This window comes from Uloborus diversus, chromosome 4 (assembly GCF_026930045.1).
Source record: "Uloborus diversus isolate 005 chromosome 4, Udiv.v.3.1, whole genome shotgun sequence".
NCBI lineage: Eukaryota > Metazoa > Arthropoda > Arachnida > Araneae > Uloboridae > Uloborus > Uloborus diversus.
The window spans coordinates 43,461,322-43,479,246 of NC_072734.1; the positions used below are offsets into that span (position 1 = coordinate 43,461,322).

Genomic DNA, 17,925 nt, shown 5'->3' on the forward strand with positions numbered 1-17,925 from the left:
CGAAGATTGCTTTGCAATCTTATTTGATTCACAAAGATTTAAATCGTCAATTAAAAAGAAACTGATTAATAACACATTATGAGTTCCTTTTGAATCAAAAAGCACCCCTTCTCCGGGCTTCAAAATAACTTGTACCTACTTGCAGAGCCGTAAAGGCTAAGGGGCTCCTGAGAATTGCAAAACTGCAGTTGTGTATGTTTGAAAAGTTGCTTTCATATTCGTTGTATCTAGTAATATATTTTGCTCTTTAGCTCAGGGCTTGAATTGAGTTGAGCCTAAGATTTTCCGTTAAAATCAAAACCCTTAAAGTTTGTGAATAAGAAAGAAGAAACATGCAAAATGAAAAGACGTAATTATGGCAACGCCAAATAAAACATCAATAATTTTAATGAAGATTATTCAAACTTGTGTTTTAACAACTTGTAACTTTTTTTCCTTTGGAGATAGAAGCTTAGTTTTTAGACCATAGGTCAAGTTAGATCTGAAGTAAAAAAAGCCGCTCTTTCCAGTGGTGTCAAAAAGAAAACTGTATGACAGTTCCTTTGTTTTTTACTGATAGATTTAATGAAGAAAGTAGTGCCAAAATTTTAGCTAAGCCTAAAAAAGTTTGAGTTAAAATCCAAATAACTCCCATCGTGTTTAAGTCAGAGCATTGAAACAAATTGCATAGAACACTGAAAATTGTACCCTTTCCAATGATATATAATATTAATATGTGCAAGTAATTTTTCACCTCTTTAATAGGCAATTTGTGCGAAATTTGAGCTTAAAAAATTAATTACAAAAAAACTAATTCCAATTTAAAAAAAAAAAAAACCAGGTGCATGTCCCCAGGGCTCAAAGTAATTTTGTACAAAATTTCAAGACTGTACGTGCTATAGGGTCTCCTGGGCGTAAGCCTGCCACAGACTTTATTCCAGAATTTCTTTGAAACCTTACTTTTATTTACTATAAAGAGATAAAAATGCTCTCCTTGCTTCTTGAAATAAACACCCATGTTCTCTGAAGCTTTAAAGATGGGCATAACTAATGTGTATTTTGAGAGACATCCTGCACCCCCTTTTTCTGTAATTTTTGATTAATGATGGTTTAAACCTAACTTGGCAGCATTGTGAAGGTTATGCAGATCTTAATCACTGTATTACAACGCTGCCAGGTTAGGTTTGCCCCAACTGTAGAGCCTGAACCAATTCAGCATAATTCCCAACTTTATGATTTCCAGACTACTTTAACAAAAGTGGTCTAACCTTCATTCATCTTTGCTCTGAGAAGCTTGGGAATCTCTTGACATTTAATAACTTCCTTATTTAATGAAAAGAACTTCAACTTTTACTTCAGAAACTTTTGGGAGCAGATGTTGTAGATGCTTGAATGTTGTATATTCCTTGTTCAAAACTCAGAAATTGCTTTTTGAGTCCCAGTTTCACTAAAAAAACGCATTAGTACCTTTCAAAGGTATTCAACTGGCTTTGATATCATGTTTTGCTGCCCTACAGTGATCTCGGTACTTTTAAGCCAATATCGTTTATGGTAGTGTGATTTAATATCCCTGACATTCCAGCAGCAAAGAATGTGTAGTTAAAAAAACTCGTTAACTAATAGATTATATTATAAAAAAATTATCAGGAAAAATATTAACAAAATAATTTTTAAAAAGGCAAAATGTGGTAGTTTGTAAATACCACTGTGACAGCCACAAAAACAAAGTTTAAACAGTACAACTAGGCTTTTCTGAGCACTTGTTACTCAATTAAAGATAAAATGATGCTGTCTGTCCAGAAACTTATTGGAGAATTTGATTAGACTAGAGCTTATTTGAAAATTTGTTACAGTATAATAAGCAGCCAACCTGATGTAAAATGGCAAAAATTAGTGATTTCTTATTAATACCAGTACTTTTTTCATTCATTGTAAAATAATGTTGCAATAATTTTACTGGGTATGTACTTAATGATTTGTACATATGAGGCAGTGAGAAGCAAAAGAACGTAAATGAACTTTTGAGTAATGCACATTTTAAGTTCAGATCATAGGTAGGCTACCATTGAAATTTTTTCTAAATCATGCTTTATAGCAACACCTATTAGAGCTACTAGAACCATCTAGATGAATATTGTGAATTTGAAAATGTCCTGGAAAAATTTCGTTGTAATGACATAATAATGCTGAAAAACATAATTTAATTATTCTGCTGACATTCCAATTGATAGTTTGGATTACTTTGGCATTTCTTTTGAATATTTTTGGATTTTGAACTGCATGAAAAGTAGGAACTTATCAGAAAAGCATAAAAAGCTGAACATTTGCTGAAAATCGGAACTTTCCATGATATTTCGATCAGGGTTGAAATCCGACTTTTCATGTGTAGGGATACCCTTTATAGTGTTACTTTGCACAGAACATAGTACTTAAAAACTGAAAAAAAAAAAAAAAAAAAAAAAAAATTCTCTATTATTGAGTGAGGTTGAAGTTAGGTTCCCCTTTAGATACCAATTGACTAATTATTTGTTCACCATCCAAACACTAATATTATTTACCAACTCTCCAACAAACTCATTCCACCAACTCACATGCAAAATCTTTCCCTCATTTGTTTTTCAAATGTGTGCTTAATTTTTTAATATTTTCTTTTTTACATTTAATTTTGTTAATTTCCTGAAAAATACTTAGTTTAAATGTCGAACTAGAATGCTTAATGCTTTCTTAATTTTTTTGTTTGTGCTCATTAATATGTATGTTGCTTATCAAGATATTTGATATGATTTTTTTTTTTTTTTTTGTAGTACAAGGTATTTTTTTAATTATTTCAAGTATTTTAAAATCAAGATATTCTTTATGTGTCATGTATGTCACTGACATTCTAACTTCGAATTCATTATAGGTGTATGATTATGTAAAATCATATTTGGGTGAAGGTAAAGAGCCACGTGAATTTGCCAAACAATTTCTTGAAAGGAGGAGTAAATATCGAAATCAAGCAAAACAATCAGTTTCTGAAGTAAGTTGTTATTTTATTTAAAGGGATTCAAAATATTGTTACAACAATTAATGTATTTTATTTCTGATAGATGCATATCAGTAGCTTAGGCTATAAACCAGCAAATTTTGTGATAAGTAATTTTGCAGGAGGCAATAAAAACATGTTTATATCACATTGATCTAGTGAGTTTGAATACAACAAATTTCTCTATTTGTAGACAACATTTGAAGTTAATTTTTTTTCTTTCTAGTGCAATTTGAAGTAACCAAGTTAAAAATCTTAATTTTGTCAGTATGTGGAAATAGATGGTTTACCTTTAATCCATCAATATAATTCAGATATCATGTGCTCAGAATGTTATAGCATTGAGTTAATAAAATATTCCAGAAGATTTTTTAAAAATATTTCAAGAATTATCCAGAATAGAACATGCTCAATGTACACATGACCTTATAAAGATAAAAAAAACAGCTTTTGCGCTTAACCCGAGCTATGCGAATGAGCCAGTTTCTCTATATTTTAAGAACAAAAATGTCTTTTATTGTTTTCCTTCGGTGCAAGGACTTTGGCTGTTTTGAAAGTACACACTCAACAATAACTTAATTTTTTTCTTGCATGCAAGCCTTTTTGAGTAATTTTTGGCTATAATATACAAAAACAATGTCTCAATACTCAAGTTTGCATTGATATTAAAAAATTATCTGAACTAGATAAGAATTTGTAATTTTTAATTGGACTCCAAACTCTGATTTAAAAATTTAGAGATTTTGTAACTGTCTGTTCTAAATTTAAAAAAAAAAAAAAAAAAAAAAAAAAAAACTTTCATTCAAACATTCTTAAACAAAAAAGATGTTTTTCATTGACTACTGAAAGGGGTAGTGTTGATTTCCAGTATCAGTCATTTTTCTTACATTTAAAAAAAAAGTTTTAATTCAAGTGAAAAGCACAGTAATATGCAATTATTTCAAGAAAAAAAAAATGCACACATGCATTTGCATATAATCCTTGCTTTCCTCATAATAATATTTTAAAAAATGACTCATTGTATGTCATTAATTCAGCATCGGTTTTTGCAGGGCCGAATTTGGAAGTATGGAGGCCCCGGGGCAACGAAGGAGTGGAGGCCCCTAATCAGGGTTCCAAAAGATCATATTTTCGAAAATATCTGATACTTTTATATATATCCGAATATTTTGATATATAGGGATCTGGGAGAAAAATTTGCTGACCCATGAAAGTTAGGATATTTTGTAAAAATTTAATTGTGGGGGCCCCTTTGTTGTGGAGGCCCTGGGACAGTAGCCCTGCCTGCCCTCCCCTAAATCCAGCCCTGAGTTTTTGGTTCTTAAAGTTCCAAAAAAGAGGAGGATGTCTATAAAACCAGGAAAATTTTGAATTATAACTGCTAAAAATTAATTTTTCTTTTCGTGAAAAAAATTCAAATCTTACAAAAAAAAAAAAAAAAAAAAAAAAAGAAAGTGCAAGAAATTATTCTTAAAAAAAATAAATAAATAAGTAAATAAAAAAAAGTTTAAAATCAAATAAAATTTGTAAAGTATGTTGATTTAAAGGCACTAAAATTATGAGTTGTATTATGATAGCTGTATAAATTGTTTCTTGATTGCAGTGATGTTGATAGCCAATGAAAAAGAATATGAACTTTGGTGTCCCTGCCCTTCTACACAGGATTGGTATAATAAACGTTATTAATATTGTAAATGGTCAGAATATTTGGCATATGAGTATTTACCTTAAAATTTGATTTCAGATTTTTTTTTTCGAGAGTGTAAAAGTATTGAATCAAATATGAAACATTATGTTAGTGGCATAAAATGTGTTGTTTCCATTATGAGTGTGTCTGTGTCAAATAATACAATTGTTTAGCTGGTGAGAAAGACTATTGTGAGTTGCTGAGAGACTATAGAAATGTAAAGTCGGATATGAAATTATAATTTTTGTTTAAAAATTTTTTATTTCTATTTTATATTTGTATAAAACACTTCTTAAATTCTTTTAGGACAACACACTATGGGGACCAGCACCTGCCATAACACCAGCTGTAAACAAGCCTTCTGTACAAAGCTCAATTGACAACGATGGCAACTCAAACACAAAAGGCAAGACAAAAAAGAGAAAAGGCAGAATGCAAAAGCTGGATAGCTCAATGCTGGGATTTACTGTTCAGTCAAATCCTGATCGTTTGAACGTCGGAGAGATTGACCATGTTGATGGCATGTGATTACATTTTTGAGTCCACATTGTTGCTAATTTACTTTTAACTGAATGTTCAGGTGCTGAAAATATTCTGACTTCTCAACAACAGAGAAAAATATTTTTCAGTTAGATGTGATAAAATCGAAAGAAATTGGAAACCAGCCAATAGATGTGATAAAAATATTTAATTGTACAATAAAAGATTATAAAAATATATAAATGTTTTACTGCCGGAAAGAGAATTATTCCTAACTATTCAAAAAAAAAAACCTCACATGGTTTTAAATTGATGCAATGTATTATAAAAAAATGGAAATATTATGTCTACTATGTATAATTATATACCAGAGAGTTTTCTTTGGTACATTTGTAGACTCTGTAAATAAATTTATAAGCTTGCAGTAAAATTGCTTTGTACAGTTTTGTGGCTGTCTTATTTTTAAAATAAAGTATGACAGTGTGTGTTTTAAACCGATACTAATCCAGGGTGGCGACAAATCAGGGAACTTTATCACTCAGGGAAATATCAGGAAATTTTGAAAAAATAACAAAAATTCAAGGAAAATTGATCAAATGAAGAGAAAAAAAATATTTCCTTGCAAAATGAAGTATTTTGATTCCCTTCGAATTTTCCGCCAATTATTTGTCTTAAAAAAGTTAAATGAGGGGCAATTATACAATGCCGCATATTTGTGCATCTTTTTTCCTCAAGGTCAAAGCATTCAATCTTAGGATGAGCTTCTATAGATTCTTAAGATTACTTCTGTGTCTGTAAAGTTGTTTATTTTACCAAGCTATGAATCTTCTTTCCAAGCTATGTAAAATAAACAGCCCCACAGGCAAAGAGGAAGCCATCATTAATGAACGAATAGATAAGTAAATTATTAAATAAAGAAATGTAAATTAATAAATGAATACATAAGTTATTTAAAGGATGATTAAACAAAATTAAGTATTTCACTTTGCCCCATATACACTTGAACAATTGTACAAAATATTTAAAATAAAAATAATCTTAATATTATATAAATAAATACTGCACCAAATATTAGTAGGTCGCAATGAATATTTAAAATTGTGATAACGAGAACTTTATCTTTTTACAATACAAAATTTTTGAATTTCCACAAAATATTACAATATGACAGGGTGGCGACAGGAACTGTCAAAAAAAGTTACCTGACTTTTCCCTGATTAAGTTCACCAAATTTCCCTGAATTACGTTACCAATGATAATGGTTTTCTTTCTTTGCTCTACTTGAAATCATTGTATGTTTGTATAAAATGCAGTATTTTAAACGTTATAAGTTGTGTAAAGTTGTTGAACTAAAGATATATTTTAAAAAGATGCTACTTTTTCAATAAAGTGGTTAAAAAATAATAAATTAAAAAAAAACAAGACAATTTTTTTTGGGGGGGGGGGACCTACAAAACAGTATATTCAGGCCGAGGAGTCAGTCACCTTTCTCACCTTTTGAAAACTTGGTTACTTTTAGTCACCTTTTGCAACTTTTGTCACCTTTCTTAAAATGCGTCTTAGGATTTTTTTTTAAATAATTAAATCTTTGAAAAGTAACGTAAAGTAACTAATCTTTAACAGTGAAATTAATTAAAAAATGGCCTTAAATATGCCCCCCCCCCCCCTACACCTTGTTGTTGTTTAAGAAAAATAGCTATGCTACCGGGAAATCACGGAATTTTTTTTATCGCTTGCAATTGCACCCTATGAGCAGAACCAGTCTTTCTATCCCTTTTACAGATGGACTTGCTCCTTTTTTTCGGGAATGTATGTTAAAGGAAGCATGTTTATCCTATTATACTTTGAGCTTTGATGAAACTACCAATGTCAAGGACAAAAAAGAACTGCAACGAACAATAAAATATTGGTCTGAAAGCCGATGTTGCATCACAACAAGGCATCTCAAAACTTTCTTCTTGGACAAGGCAGTTGGTGAAATTTCGATTGAGAAGCTATGTGAAGCACTTACCGAGAGTAATTATCCATGAATAAATGTCTCATGCTTTCCTTTGGATGGTCCTTATGTTAATAAAAAGATTTTGACACTATTATCCTTGAGACACGAGAAAAAAGCCTAATAAATATTGGTACTTGCAGTATTCATACAATGCATAATGCGTATGTCAAAGCATTGCAATATTTAGGCGAAGAAGCATCTGAACTTCAAAGTATTTATAGCTATTTTGATGGTTGGCCTTCCCATTAGGAGGACTTCGAAGAAGTGCAAGCTCAACTAAATATACCTCATCGCAAGTTCCTGAAACACACAACTACCCATTGGCTTACCCTTGGACCTGCAGCAAACAGACTACTGGAACAGTGGGATGCTCTTCAGTATTTTTTTAAACATGTGCCTTTAAAAAAGAATTCAGCTATGCAATGCAGGTCATATAAAACTGTTGCAAATGTTTTAAAAAGACCTTCTATAAAAGCTGAGCTGCATTTTATCTTTTCATCTGCTGATTTGTTTATGCAGTTCACGAAACGCTTTCAATGCCAAGCACCTATGATACATAAATTGTACCAAGAAATAGAGACCATTGTTCAGACTTTTATGGCTCGGGTTATAAAAGCCACTGTCATAAAGTAAGTTGATTTTTTAAACGTAGACACGGATGAACTGTTTGCAGTTGGTAACAGACTACCTTTTGAAGATCTCGTTGTTAGTGGAGAGGTGACAGATGAACTGTCAAAACTGAAAGAAAATGAAAAGGTTATGTTTTTAAGAGCTGTTAAAAAGCATTGTGTGACTGCATGCAAGTATGTAATAGAAAAAAGTTGCATATCAAATGGGTTACTGAAAAGTTTTAAATTTTTGGATCCAAAAGAGAGAAGTAAATCTAGAAGCTGTAAGGATTTGATAAAGGTTGCCAAAATCATGCCTTTTAATGTTCCACTTGAGAAGTTGCAAGATGAATGGAAACTTTTGCAGCTGGAAAAAGATGATGCAGCATCCGAAAACAAAACCATTGATATCTACTGGCAGCAGCACATTTCAAAAAAGGACTCAACTTCCAATGATCTAATGTTTCTAAGGTGATAAAAGCTTCACTTGCATTATCACATGGTAATGCTGACATTGAAAGACTATTTTCTATTTCAAAGCACCTTTTTGGTGAACAGCATACTTATAGTTAAAGACGCTGTAAAAGAATATCCTCATTTGCTTTCTTTACCAATTGGTCCAGAAATAATTAAATGTGCACAACAAGCACACGTAAATTACACAACATATATGGATGAATGTAAAAGGAAAAAGGATTTGAAATTGAAACAGAAGCAAAAAGAAGAGCAAAAAAGAAAGGATTGTGAAGAAGAAACTAAGAAAATGTAAAAAATTAAAACATATATTGAAAGTGAAACTGTAGAAATCTTGACAAAAAGCATATAGGGCTATTTTGGTAAAAGTCAGTAAAAAGGGATAATCCTTTTCTGTTTTTTGAGTTAACAAATTGCTTTTGGTCACCTTTTAGTAACTTTTTTGTCACCTTTGTTTTCAAATCTGTCACCTTTCTCACTTTTTTCAAAGGCCATCAGCAGTCCTCGGCCTGTATATTAAATTTCAATACAATGGAAAGATTATAGAAAATTATTTTAAAAAATACTTCAGTTCCAGAAAACACTTAGCATAAGAATTTTAAGAAACTATGAAAATTAGTCTTAAAAACATATGTGTATTTATTATAGAACAAAAAAGTAATTGAAACTATTTTGAAATAAGTTTTCAAACAGTACAATAATTGTTGCAAGAATAACAAGTAATAGTGAAAGAATAGAATATATATAATGTAGTTATTCTTATATAACTAATTGACATATTTATGCAAAACAGATGAAACCATTTGACATCCATTCATAGGGAGCTTTTCTCTAATCAAGAACATAGGTTTTAATGAATGAATACAGCATTTTAACAATAAAAAAAATAAAAGATATTTACTTAAGTACACAAGTTAACTCTGTTTCAAATGATTTCAGTATGAAACAAAAAAAATCTTAAGATTGCTTTTGCAACAATTAACTTTGAAATGCAAGAAAAAAAAAAGCAATTACTTAATTTTAAAATATTTAAAAGAAGAATACAACTTGGTTATAAAATTAAAGAATTACTTAAGTCTGAAGAAAACCTTTATAATCTGCGGTGACAACAAATAGTATAACGGCAAAAAACAAAGTTTTTTTATTGAAAGTTCAATTTTAGCAATTAAATTTAAAACCCTAAGAAGTAATAACTTTTAAGCTTTTATAGTATTGATTCAAAAACCAAAGATTTCTTTTTTGAAATCGTGATTACAGTACTTAATTACTTCGAGACAATGGAATAAAGGAGCTAAGACGTTAATGAAGGCTTCCTCTTTGCCTGTATGGTTGTTTATTTTACGTAGCATTGAAAGCGTAAAAGGAAATTTCAAGCTAGGTAAAATAAACAACCTAAAACACAGAAGCAATCTTGGGAAGTTCATCCTCTGGTTAATAAGGAAGATTCAATACTATGACGTTGAGGAAAAAAGATGCACAAATATGCGGCAGTATATAATCACACCTCATTAATTTACTTTTTTTTTATTGAACAAATAATTGGCAGAAAATGAGTAGGGAATTAGAATACTTAATTTTGTAAAGCAAAAAAAATTTTTGTTTCTTCATAAAATCAATTTTCCCTGATTTTTTGTTATTTTTTCAAAATTCCCTGACTTTTCCCTGATCTGTCGCCACCCTGTAATTTGAATCCTCAAATTCTAATGGTGACTCCCTTCTAAAACTAGAAGATGTATCTGCTCAATCTTTTACATCTGAAAATAAATAAATAAAGGGTGGGGGGAGCGCCTCCTCTTCAAGGAGCAAGGGAAAAAGCTAAGTTTTTGGTTGCGAGCACTAGAATACATGATGTGCAGCCATTTAATATTGGAAACTATACTTTTGAAGGAGTCACCCAGTTTAAATACTTGGGTGCACTTATTACCAGTAAGAATGAGTTTAAAGTTGAAATCGGAAATCGAATTTTGATGGCAAATAGATGCTACTTTGGCTTAAAGAGCCAAATAAAATCTAAGCTCCTTTCCATTAATACAAAAATAAACCTATACAAAACCCTCATAAGACCGATCATTTTATACGGTAGTGAGACATGGGCAATTAATAAAACAGAGGAAAACAGACTTCTCATTTTTGAAAGAAAGATTCTTCGGGCAATTTTTGGAGCAGTACAAGAAAATGACACTTGGAGAAGTTTATATAACTTTGAAGTATACCGTAAATACAGACAACCCAACATCTTAAGAGTAATTAAAGCCAATAGAATCAGATGGCTGGGGCACGTATTTAGGCATGCAGATCTGGACCCGTTTAAAAAGCTAACTTTTTCAAAGATTGAGGGTACAAGGAGAAAGGGAAGACCAGCAACAAGGTGGCTGGATAGTGTTGAGAAGGACCTTAAAATTTTGGGAGTGAACAGGTGGAGAAACCTGGCAACGTGTCGTACCACCTGGAGGAAGCAGACGGAGAAAGCCTTGGCCTGCACCAGGCTGTTGTGCTAATGAAGAATATAATCGCACCTGATTAACTTACTTTTTTTTACAGATAATTGGTGGAAAATGCGTAGGGAATTAGAGTACTTAATTTTGTAAAGCAAAAAAAAAAATTTTTTTCATCATAAAATCAATTTTCCCTGATTTTCTGTTATTTTTTCCAAATTCCCTGATTAATAAAGTTCCCTGACTTTTCCCTGATCTGTCGCCACCCTGTATGAGCATCAATTTTTGAAAATTGCCTGTATCCTTACTAATATCATTAATGTGAAAGTGACTTAGTTTGTTTGTTACCTTTTCATGCCTTAACTACCCAACGAATCACCCTGAAATTTTGTATACACCGGGGATGAGGGTGGTCAGAGAGCAAAAAGGAGGAAATCCAAAAAAATTTCGTGAAAGGGATGATATCCAAAACCGCATCAAAATAGAACCTGGAAGCCATCAACAAAAATGGCTAATTTACCAGTTTTAAAGGTAATACGTATTTAATTAAGTAGGAAGTAACAATTTCATACAATTTGCTGCATTGTACCATTTCTTGCAAGAGTGTTTATTCCTAAATAAATCTACATTTTGAAAAAGAGGTAACAATTTCTAACCCCTGAGTCCTTGAACAAAGGGTTGGGGGAGTCAGAGGTCAATCTTGGGTGCATCACACAATAGTGTCAGCAGTTCATATTTTTTAGAGAAAAATACATTTTTTTCATTTAAAACATTTGAGTTTTATAGTGTTAAACGAGTGAGAACATAAATTTTAAAATTGAGTCTGTCAAGTAAAAATTTACAAGAGAGAAAAATCTAAAATTTCTTTATGTGGTAAAACATACATTGCATAGTAAGATTTGAAAATAAATAAATATATTTATATAAACGACTGGTTATCTTTTTCCTTGCATTAGAACCCAAAATTAGTTTTAAAAAACTTAAAATACGATTTCGGAATCAAAAGAACAACTTGCAATTGCCTCATTTAATCATGAAATCTCAAAACTTTTAATAGGCTGTAAAGCCTAATCTATTTGAGATTCACCATAAATATTTTTTTTCCCTTTCATGAATACACAAAAAAAGTAACCATGCCAAGTTTCAATAAATTCGAGACTGGGTGCTAAGCCACGTTTTTTTTTATAGACTTTTGCATTTTTTCTAAAAATATTTTCGAAATGGTGAATCAAATAAGCAGGTATAAGGTAGCATATAGTAAAAAACCACCCAACATTAAAAATAATTGAAATACTTGCAGGATGCAAAAAGATTGAAATCTCAAACGAGGCATGCAACTTTCGGCGTCGCACGTGTTTGACGTCGTTGGCATGATTCCAAAACATGCGTTTTCGGCAGATATAGTGTAGGATGAAGATTCGAAGAGAAAAAATGAAAAGAGTAAGAAATCAGGGACCGAAAATTTTTAAAAAATCGTATTTTTTCCCCAATTTTTGAGAAAAATAAGGCCTGAAAGAGGCAAAATAAGGAGGAAAGGTTTTAAAAGCCAACAGAAAAAGCCGGAATTTCGGCAAAAGTCGGAAAAATCTCATGCCTGATACATGTCAGGGGTGGTGGGTTGAACATAGGGTACCTTTCGTTAAGAAAAAAAAAAGATTCCATGATTTTTATTCCAATATTAAAGAAAATCATAAAATTGCAAATATCTCATCGAAAAAAGTCGTATTTGCTCGATCATTTCAGCATGTTAAAGCCAAAAGAAAGCTGCACAAGGGGTATTTTACTCGAAGTTCGAGGGATGAATGGAACACCCCAAATTCCGTCATTTTAAGTTGATTTTATAGTAAACAAGGCTTATCTTGATTTTTAAACTTACATTGCAAAGCGTTTAAGATAAGAAAGGAAGTAGTATTTTCATATTATGAGTACTATAATACGAGGCTTACCTTGAATTTTAAAGATTTACGTGTTTTCACCAAGATAAGTAGTCATTTTGTCGCCAAATATATTTTGCTGAAAACAAAATGCTTGAATACTATTTTAGAACCGAAGCCATGAGTGTAGTACACATTGTTTTGTTTTTGGTTTTTAGGAACATAATTTATTACTTTGCGTGCAGTAGATGCAATATTATTTGGAATTTAGTCGCAGCCATTTTACATATAAACACCTTTTACTTCTTGGCCCTTACGTATTACTCAGTTAACCCTGAACTTCTTCAAGCTTGCAGGAAGATTTCGATTACGAAGATAATTGGCCATTTTTAAAATTTTCCCCAAGTTTTTGTCACCTAAGACCAGGTACTAAATTTTACTGTTTTGATGATGTAATCAATATAATTGTCCAAAATTAGCAGACTGTGCCAGATTCTCAACGTTCCCTAACTTGCAAAACACACTTAGGAAAACTTTTCGTTCAGATTCCCCCTCCCCCCTTTCAATGATTCTGCACAAGCAACAGAACAAACTTAAAACATTTAATAAATGTAAAATCATCTGGTAACTAAATAAAATTAGACTAAAACGTCCCTTATTTGTGTTTTAGCACAATTTCAAAAATGGTCAAATTTTCGCTACTTATGTTGGAATTTTTTTACAGTTGGAGTTCTTATGGTCATATAAAATATTTCGGCATTTGGAGAGAATATTTTCTTGGGGAAAATTATTAACAGGGTAATACGTTCGTACCTATTTCTCAAAGTCAAGAGCGAATAGCTTTCTCCAAATTTACCTTAAATGATTTATGCAAATTTAGCGAATTTTTAAACCAAGCCAAAACCCCTCAATTATTGTTGAAGTTCCCAAAAGTAACTGATGCAAATATAAAAAGATTATGTATGACTAATTGTTTTCACACTGATTGTGGTTCGATATCTAGATAGGGAAAGTTGAATGTTATGCAAATAATAAATATCTCTTCAAAACATAAATGAGATAAATTTTATATTTTTGAATAGTTTTCCAATTTTGTATATGTTTCAAAGTCATGTTTTCGTTTCTTAACATATATCATAATGTATATAATGCTTGAGAAACCATGCAAAATATCTTCTTCATAGTGGCTACTCTTTGGAATTAAAAATTGTATTTTATACAGCATCTGAAATTTAGCGAGTTTCCAACAGATTCACGTATTATTGCTGATTGGTGAGAGACGTAGTAAGCAAAAGAGTTGGCGGCTCATTTTATATTTGAACGAAGTTTTAAATAATGTTTAACGTCTTAAATAAAAAAAATTCCCATTTTGTAAAACGGCATTTTTATTCCTTTGGCTGGTTGAGTTACAGTGGCGTGGTCGTGGTGACAGCTCAAAAATTTTGGCGTATAGCATTTACAATAAAATGTGGGAAATCAGCTTCAGGAATAAATTAGGTTAAAAAAATATTGAAAGTTATATTGAATTTTTAAAATAACCCGCTAGATAATTTGAATAACTAGCAAATAATGTATAAGTTCTATTACATTACAAAAAAATCAGTCAAATCCATTATTTATCTGAAATCTTGCCAAAAGACTAACGTTACCATTTCCCCGCCATTAAGAGAATGGTTTTAAATTTTAATGGAATGTTTAATGCCTTTTTTGTGATTTTGAGGATTAATAATGTTAATTACGGTTTTTCAGGACTCATGTTCTTATTTTAATGTCAATAATAAGGAATATTGTCTGTTTAAAGTATGTTTTATTCATGCTAATGAGGTTTTAATAATGAAAATTTTTGTAACGATTACAGACAGAGATTTTCAGAGGGTGGAAGACGTTACTTGAAAACCATTACCTTTATTGTATCAGAGATTTTTAGACTCTGATGTCGTTGATCGAATAGGGATTTCAAGGGATGTTTCTTAACTTTAATGTAAAGTTATGTGTTCTATTTTCCTCATTCAAATGGGAAGTTTTAGCAGCTGTTGTCCTTTTCTGGTTGATAATTTTAACTGGCCCATAGACATTTTTTAGGAACTGTTTGGGGAGTTTTAGAGACAGATATTCTGACAGATCAAGAAAGGTTGTTGACTAAAGGAGCTGTTTAGGAACTGCATTTGAACTAGGATACTAAGTGTCTGTTTACACTATTCTGGGACTGTTGTCTCCACGCATATGGAAATTTCAGTATTTTAGCTATATTTCAGGAAATTTGCTCACAGGAGAGATGCGTCACGTGATCTCCTCTCTGAAATTTTCAAAACTTATATATTAACTAGCAAAAATATGCGGTGTTGTCTAGGTTAGTAATAATAGCGATAAACAATTGCTGCGTACATCTTAAAGCTCCATTGATGAAAATCTCTTTATGTGATTGAGAAAAATGGATGTCACATTTGAAATCAGCGTTGCCAAAGTTAATTGAGCCGCTCGGAAGCCAATGCGGTTAAGTCCATTTTTGGATATTTTCTGATTTTTGGAAATTTTGATAAAATAAATGTTAATCTTCTTAGTTATTAAAGGATTTACTCGTTGGTTATTTTTTTCTAGGTTAGACAGCCCTTTTTTTAATAGCTTCTGAACATGTTGTATAATAATTTCAGAAGCCATTGTGAATAAGTCCACCTTTTATTAATATTTTTTTACATAAACTTTGAAATAAAAATTAAATTATTCTTCTTCTTTCGATATTTGTTGGCAACACTGAAAAACAAGAAATTCATTATACAAGAAGTCATAATCCCAGTGGCAGATACTTGAATTCAGATTTTTCAATTGCAAAAATGTGTAACCTGTATGTCGAACAATGTAATGAAGAGCAAATTGTACCAGTAAAGGAAAAGTTTTATTACCATATATTTTCGACAAAATTTAACTTACTCTTTAAGCAACTTTCAAAAGATACTTGTGCAACATCCGATTATTTGATAATAAAAAAGCAATCTACAATAGATGAAGAAAAAAAATGCAACTGAAGTTGAACATGACGAACACTTGCGAGATGCAGAAATTGCCCGTAATAGTATGGCTAATGATCGACTAAGAGCTTCAGACGAAATATGCATGTTCAGTTTTGATTTCGAAAAAGCATTACCATTTCCGAAACTATCCACATCAGTGGCTTATTACAAGAGAAACTTATTTGTATACAATCTTGGTTGCCATGATGTAAAGACTAACGAGGGCTACATGTATGTTTGGCCTATAACCCAAGCATCGCGGGGTTCATAAGAAGTGTCATCGTGTTTATCTAAACACATTAAATTGTACGCAAAGGATTAAAAAAAAATTATAATGTATTCAGATTCATGTTCAGGACAGAATCGAAATATAAAAACTGTTAAGTTTAATGAAATTGGTTCAGAGTGAAGACATAAAGTCTGAATCAATTGAGCTTAAATTTTTATTAAGTGGGCACAGTTATTTGCCCAATGATGCTGATTTTGCAGTTATAGAAGCGTATGCAAAAAAATTCTGTATATTTATAACCCTAGTGACTGGTATCATATAATACAAAATAGTAAAAGGAAGAACCCTTTCAGAGTTGTCGAAAAGAATCCATGAGAATTTCTTTTCACAAGACCATTGGAAGAAGCTGTTACCAACAGAAAAAAAATCAACAAGTGGATTAACAGTCAATTGGCTTAATATGAGATGCATAAAATTGGAACCCAAGCAGCATTAAGTTCAAACATAATTTTGACGAGGATGATACCTTTCATGTAATTGATTTTAAATAAATAAATAAATAAAAAGGTAGGCCAGTAAATTTAAAAAATATAACTCAACCTATATTCAGAACAATTTCAAGAGAAACAAAAGACATCATATATGTTCAGTAAAGTATATACCTCCAATTAAACACTACTTTTACAGGACATTAAGGACAACACATGGAGATCAAGATTTACATTTAAATAACTTGTAAGAAGATGGTTTTTGTTATGATGAATAAACATAAAACTTATGACAATAAATGTTATATTATTATTTTTACATAAATTTCTTATATTTTTCATCTGCCAAAAGGTATAAGTCCTAAAATTTTTAAGATGCTGTCATTATTTCAATAAATACTTACGTTTTTATTTACACATCCTGTACATATCTTGTTTTTTTGCAGAGTTTACATTTCGAAAAAAGATTTTATACACTTTTCTAATTAAATTAATAAACCAAGAATTTTAAAAACTAATGTATCAAAAAACATTAATTTTCTCAATTTTTGTGTTTTGGACTTAACCGCATTGGCTTCTGAGCGGCTCAATTGTCTTTTTACTTAGATTCAGTATTGATTATTGGCATAGATGAGGATAAAAATCCTAAAAAAGCAATAAATTTCATGCTTGCTTCAGAGAAGCCTTGATTAAAAATTTTCATTATGATTACTATTAATATTGCTGTTGTAAAGGGACGAATTTTTGTAACAATGGGTTTTATATTTAATCAATTAATGGGGGAATTACATGAAATTTACTGTTTTCCATCATACCTTTTTTAAACTAAGTTTTTTAAGAATAAATTATAGCCTATGTTTCTCCTTGATAATGTAGCTAGCTATCTATGGTGAAAAAATGGTTGAAATCGGTCTAGTAGTTTTGAAGCTTACCCCGGACATACTTACAGAAGTAGCCATTTATGTAAAAAGATACACGATGATGTCAACATAGAAATATCGTGCCTGATGCTGGTGAAAATTAAAGATGTATTGCTATGCAAGTATTTAGCTTCAATACCTACATGTATTATGGTACATATTAGATATTTAACTCATGTTAAACACAAACTCTTTCAAAATGGTACAAAATTTATTCATTTCTAACAATATTCTGACTTAAAGTACAAATTTAGTCGTTTCTGACATGTATTAATGATTATGACTTAATTACGATATGCTGTCATCAAAAAATAACTTCTATTCAACTATTTCATTTGTATTAAGGGATTGTGGACTTAGAAGATCCATTTAGGCCGATTACCGATTTTACCGATTAATACCACTTAACCGATTTTATTGGTTTACTGCTTTAAAAATAACATTTAGATCCTGGCCGGACGTGCTGCATTTAAAATCCCAGTGAAGCCGGGTACAACAGCTAGTTATCATATACTTTGATCTTCAGAGACAACTTTTTCCTGACTGGAATAGACTACATGGTTCAAATTTTACCAGATAAGTAGCACTAAAAATATAAGAGTAAATATTTCACCGTTTCACCTCGCCCCACATTCCCCAACTTCTGTTTTTGAAAAGTACCTCAATGATCTTAGTTAAGCATAGATTAGATGAGTGCAATTTAATTTTCAAAATATTAA

The 17,925-nt window shown here is 31.1% G+C and overlaps 1 protein-coding gene across 3 annotated transcripts in view; it reads left to right on the forward strand.

Moving 5' to 3' along the window:
- Window positions 1-5,664, forward strand: part of LOC129219624 (GRB10-interacting GYF protein 2-like) — an 85,835-nt gene extending 80,171 nt beyond the window's left edge. For 2 of the 3 annotated variants that reach the window (XM_054853881.1, XM_054853882.1), the window contains exons 29-30: window positions 2,882-2,998; window positions 4,998-5,663. In XM_054853881.1, the coding sequence (XP_054709856.1) occupies window positions 2,882-2,998; window positions 4,998-5,219 (339 nt within the window). In that variant the 3' untranslated portion in view covers window positions 5,220-5,663. Of the gene's footprint in view, window positions 1-2,881; window positions 2,999-4,997 lie in introns of all 3 variants that reach the window. The other variant, XM_054853883.1, reaches the window with a different exon arrangement.
- The last annotated feature ends 12,261 nt before the right edge of the window (window positions 5,665-17,925 follow it).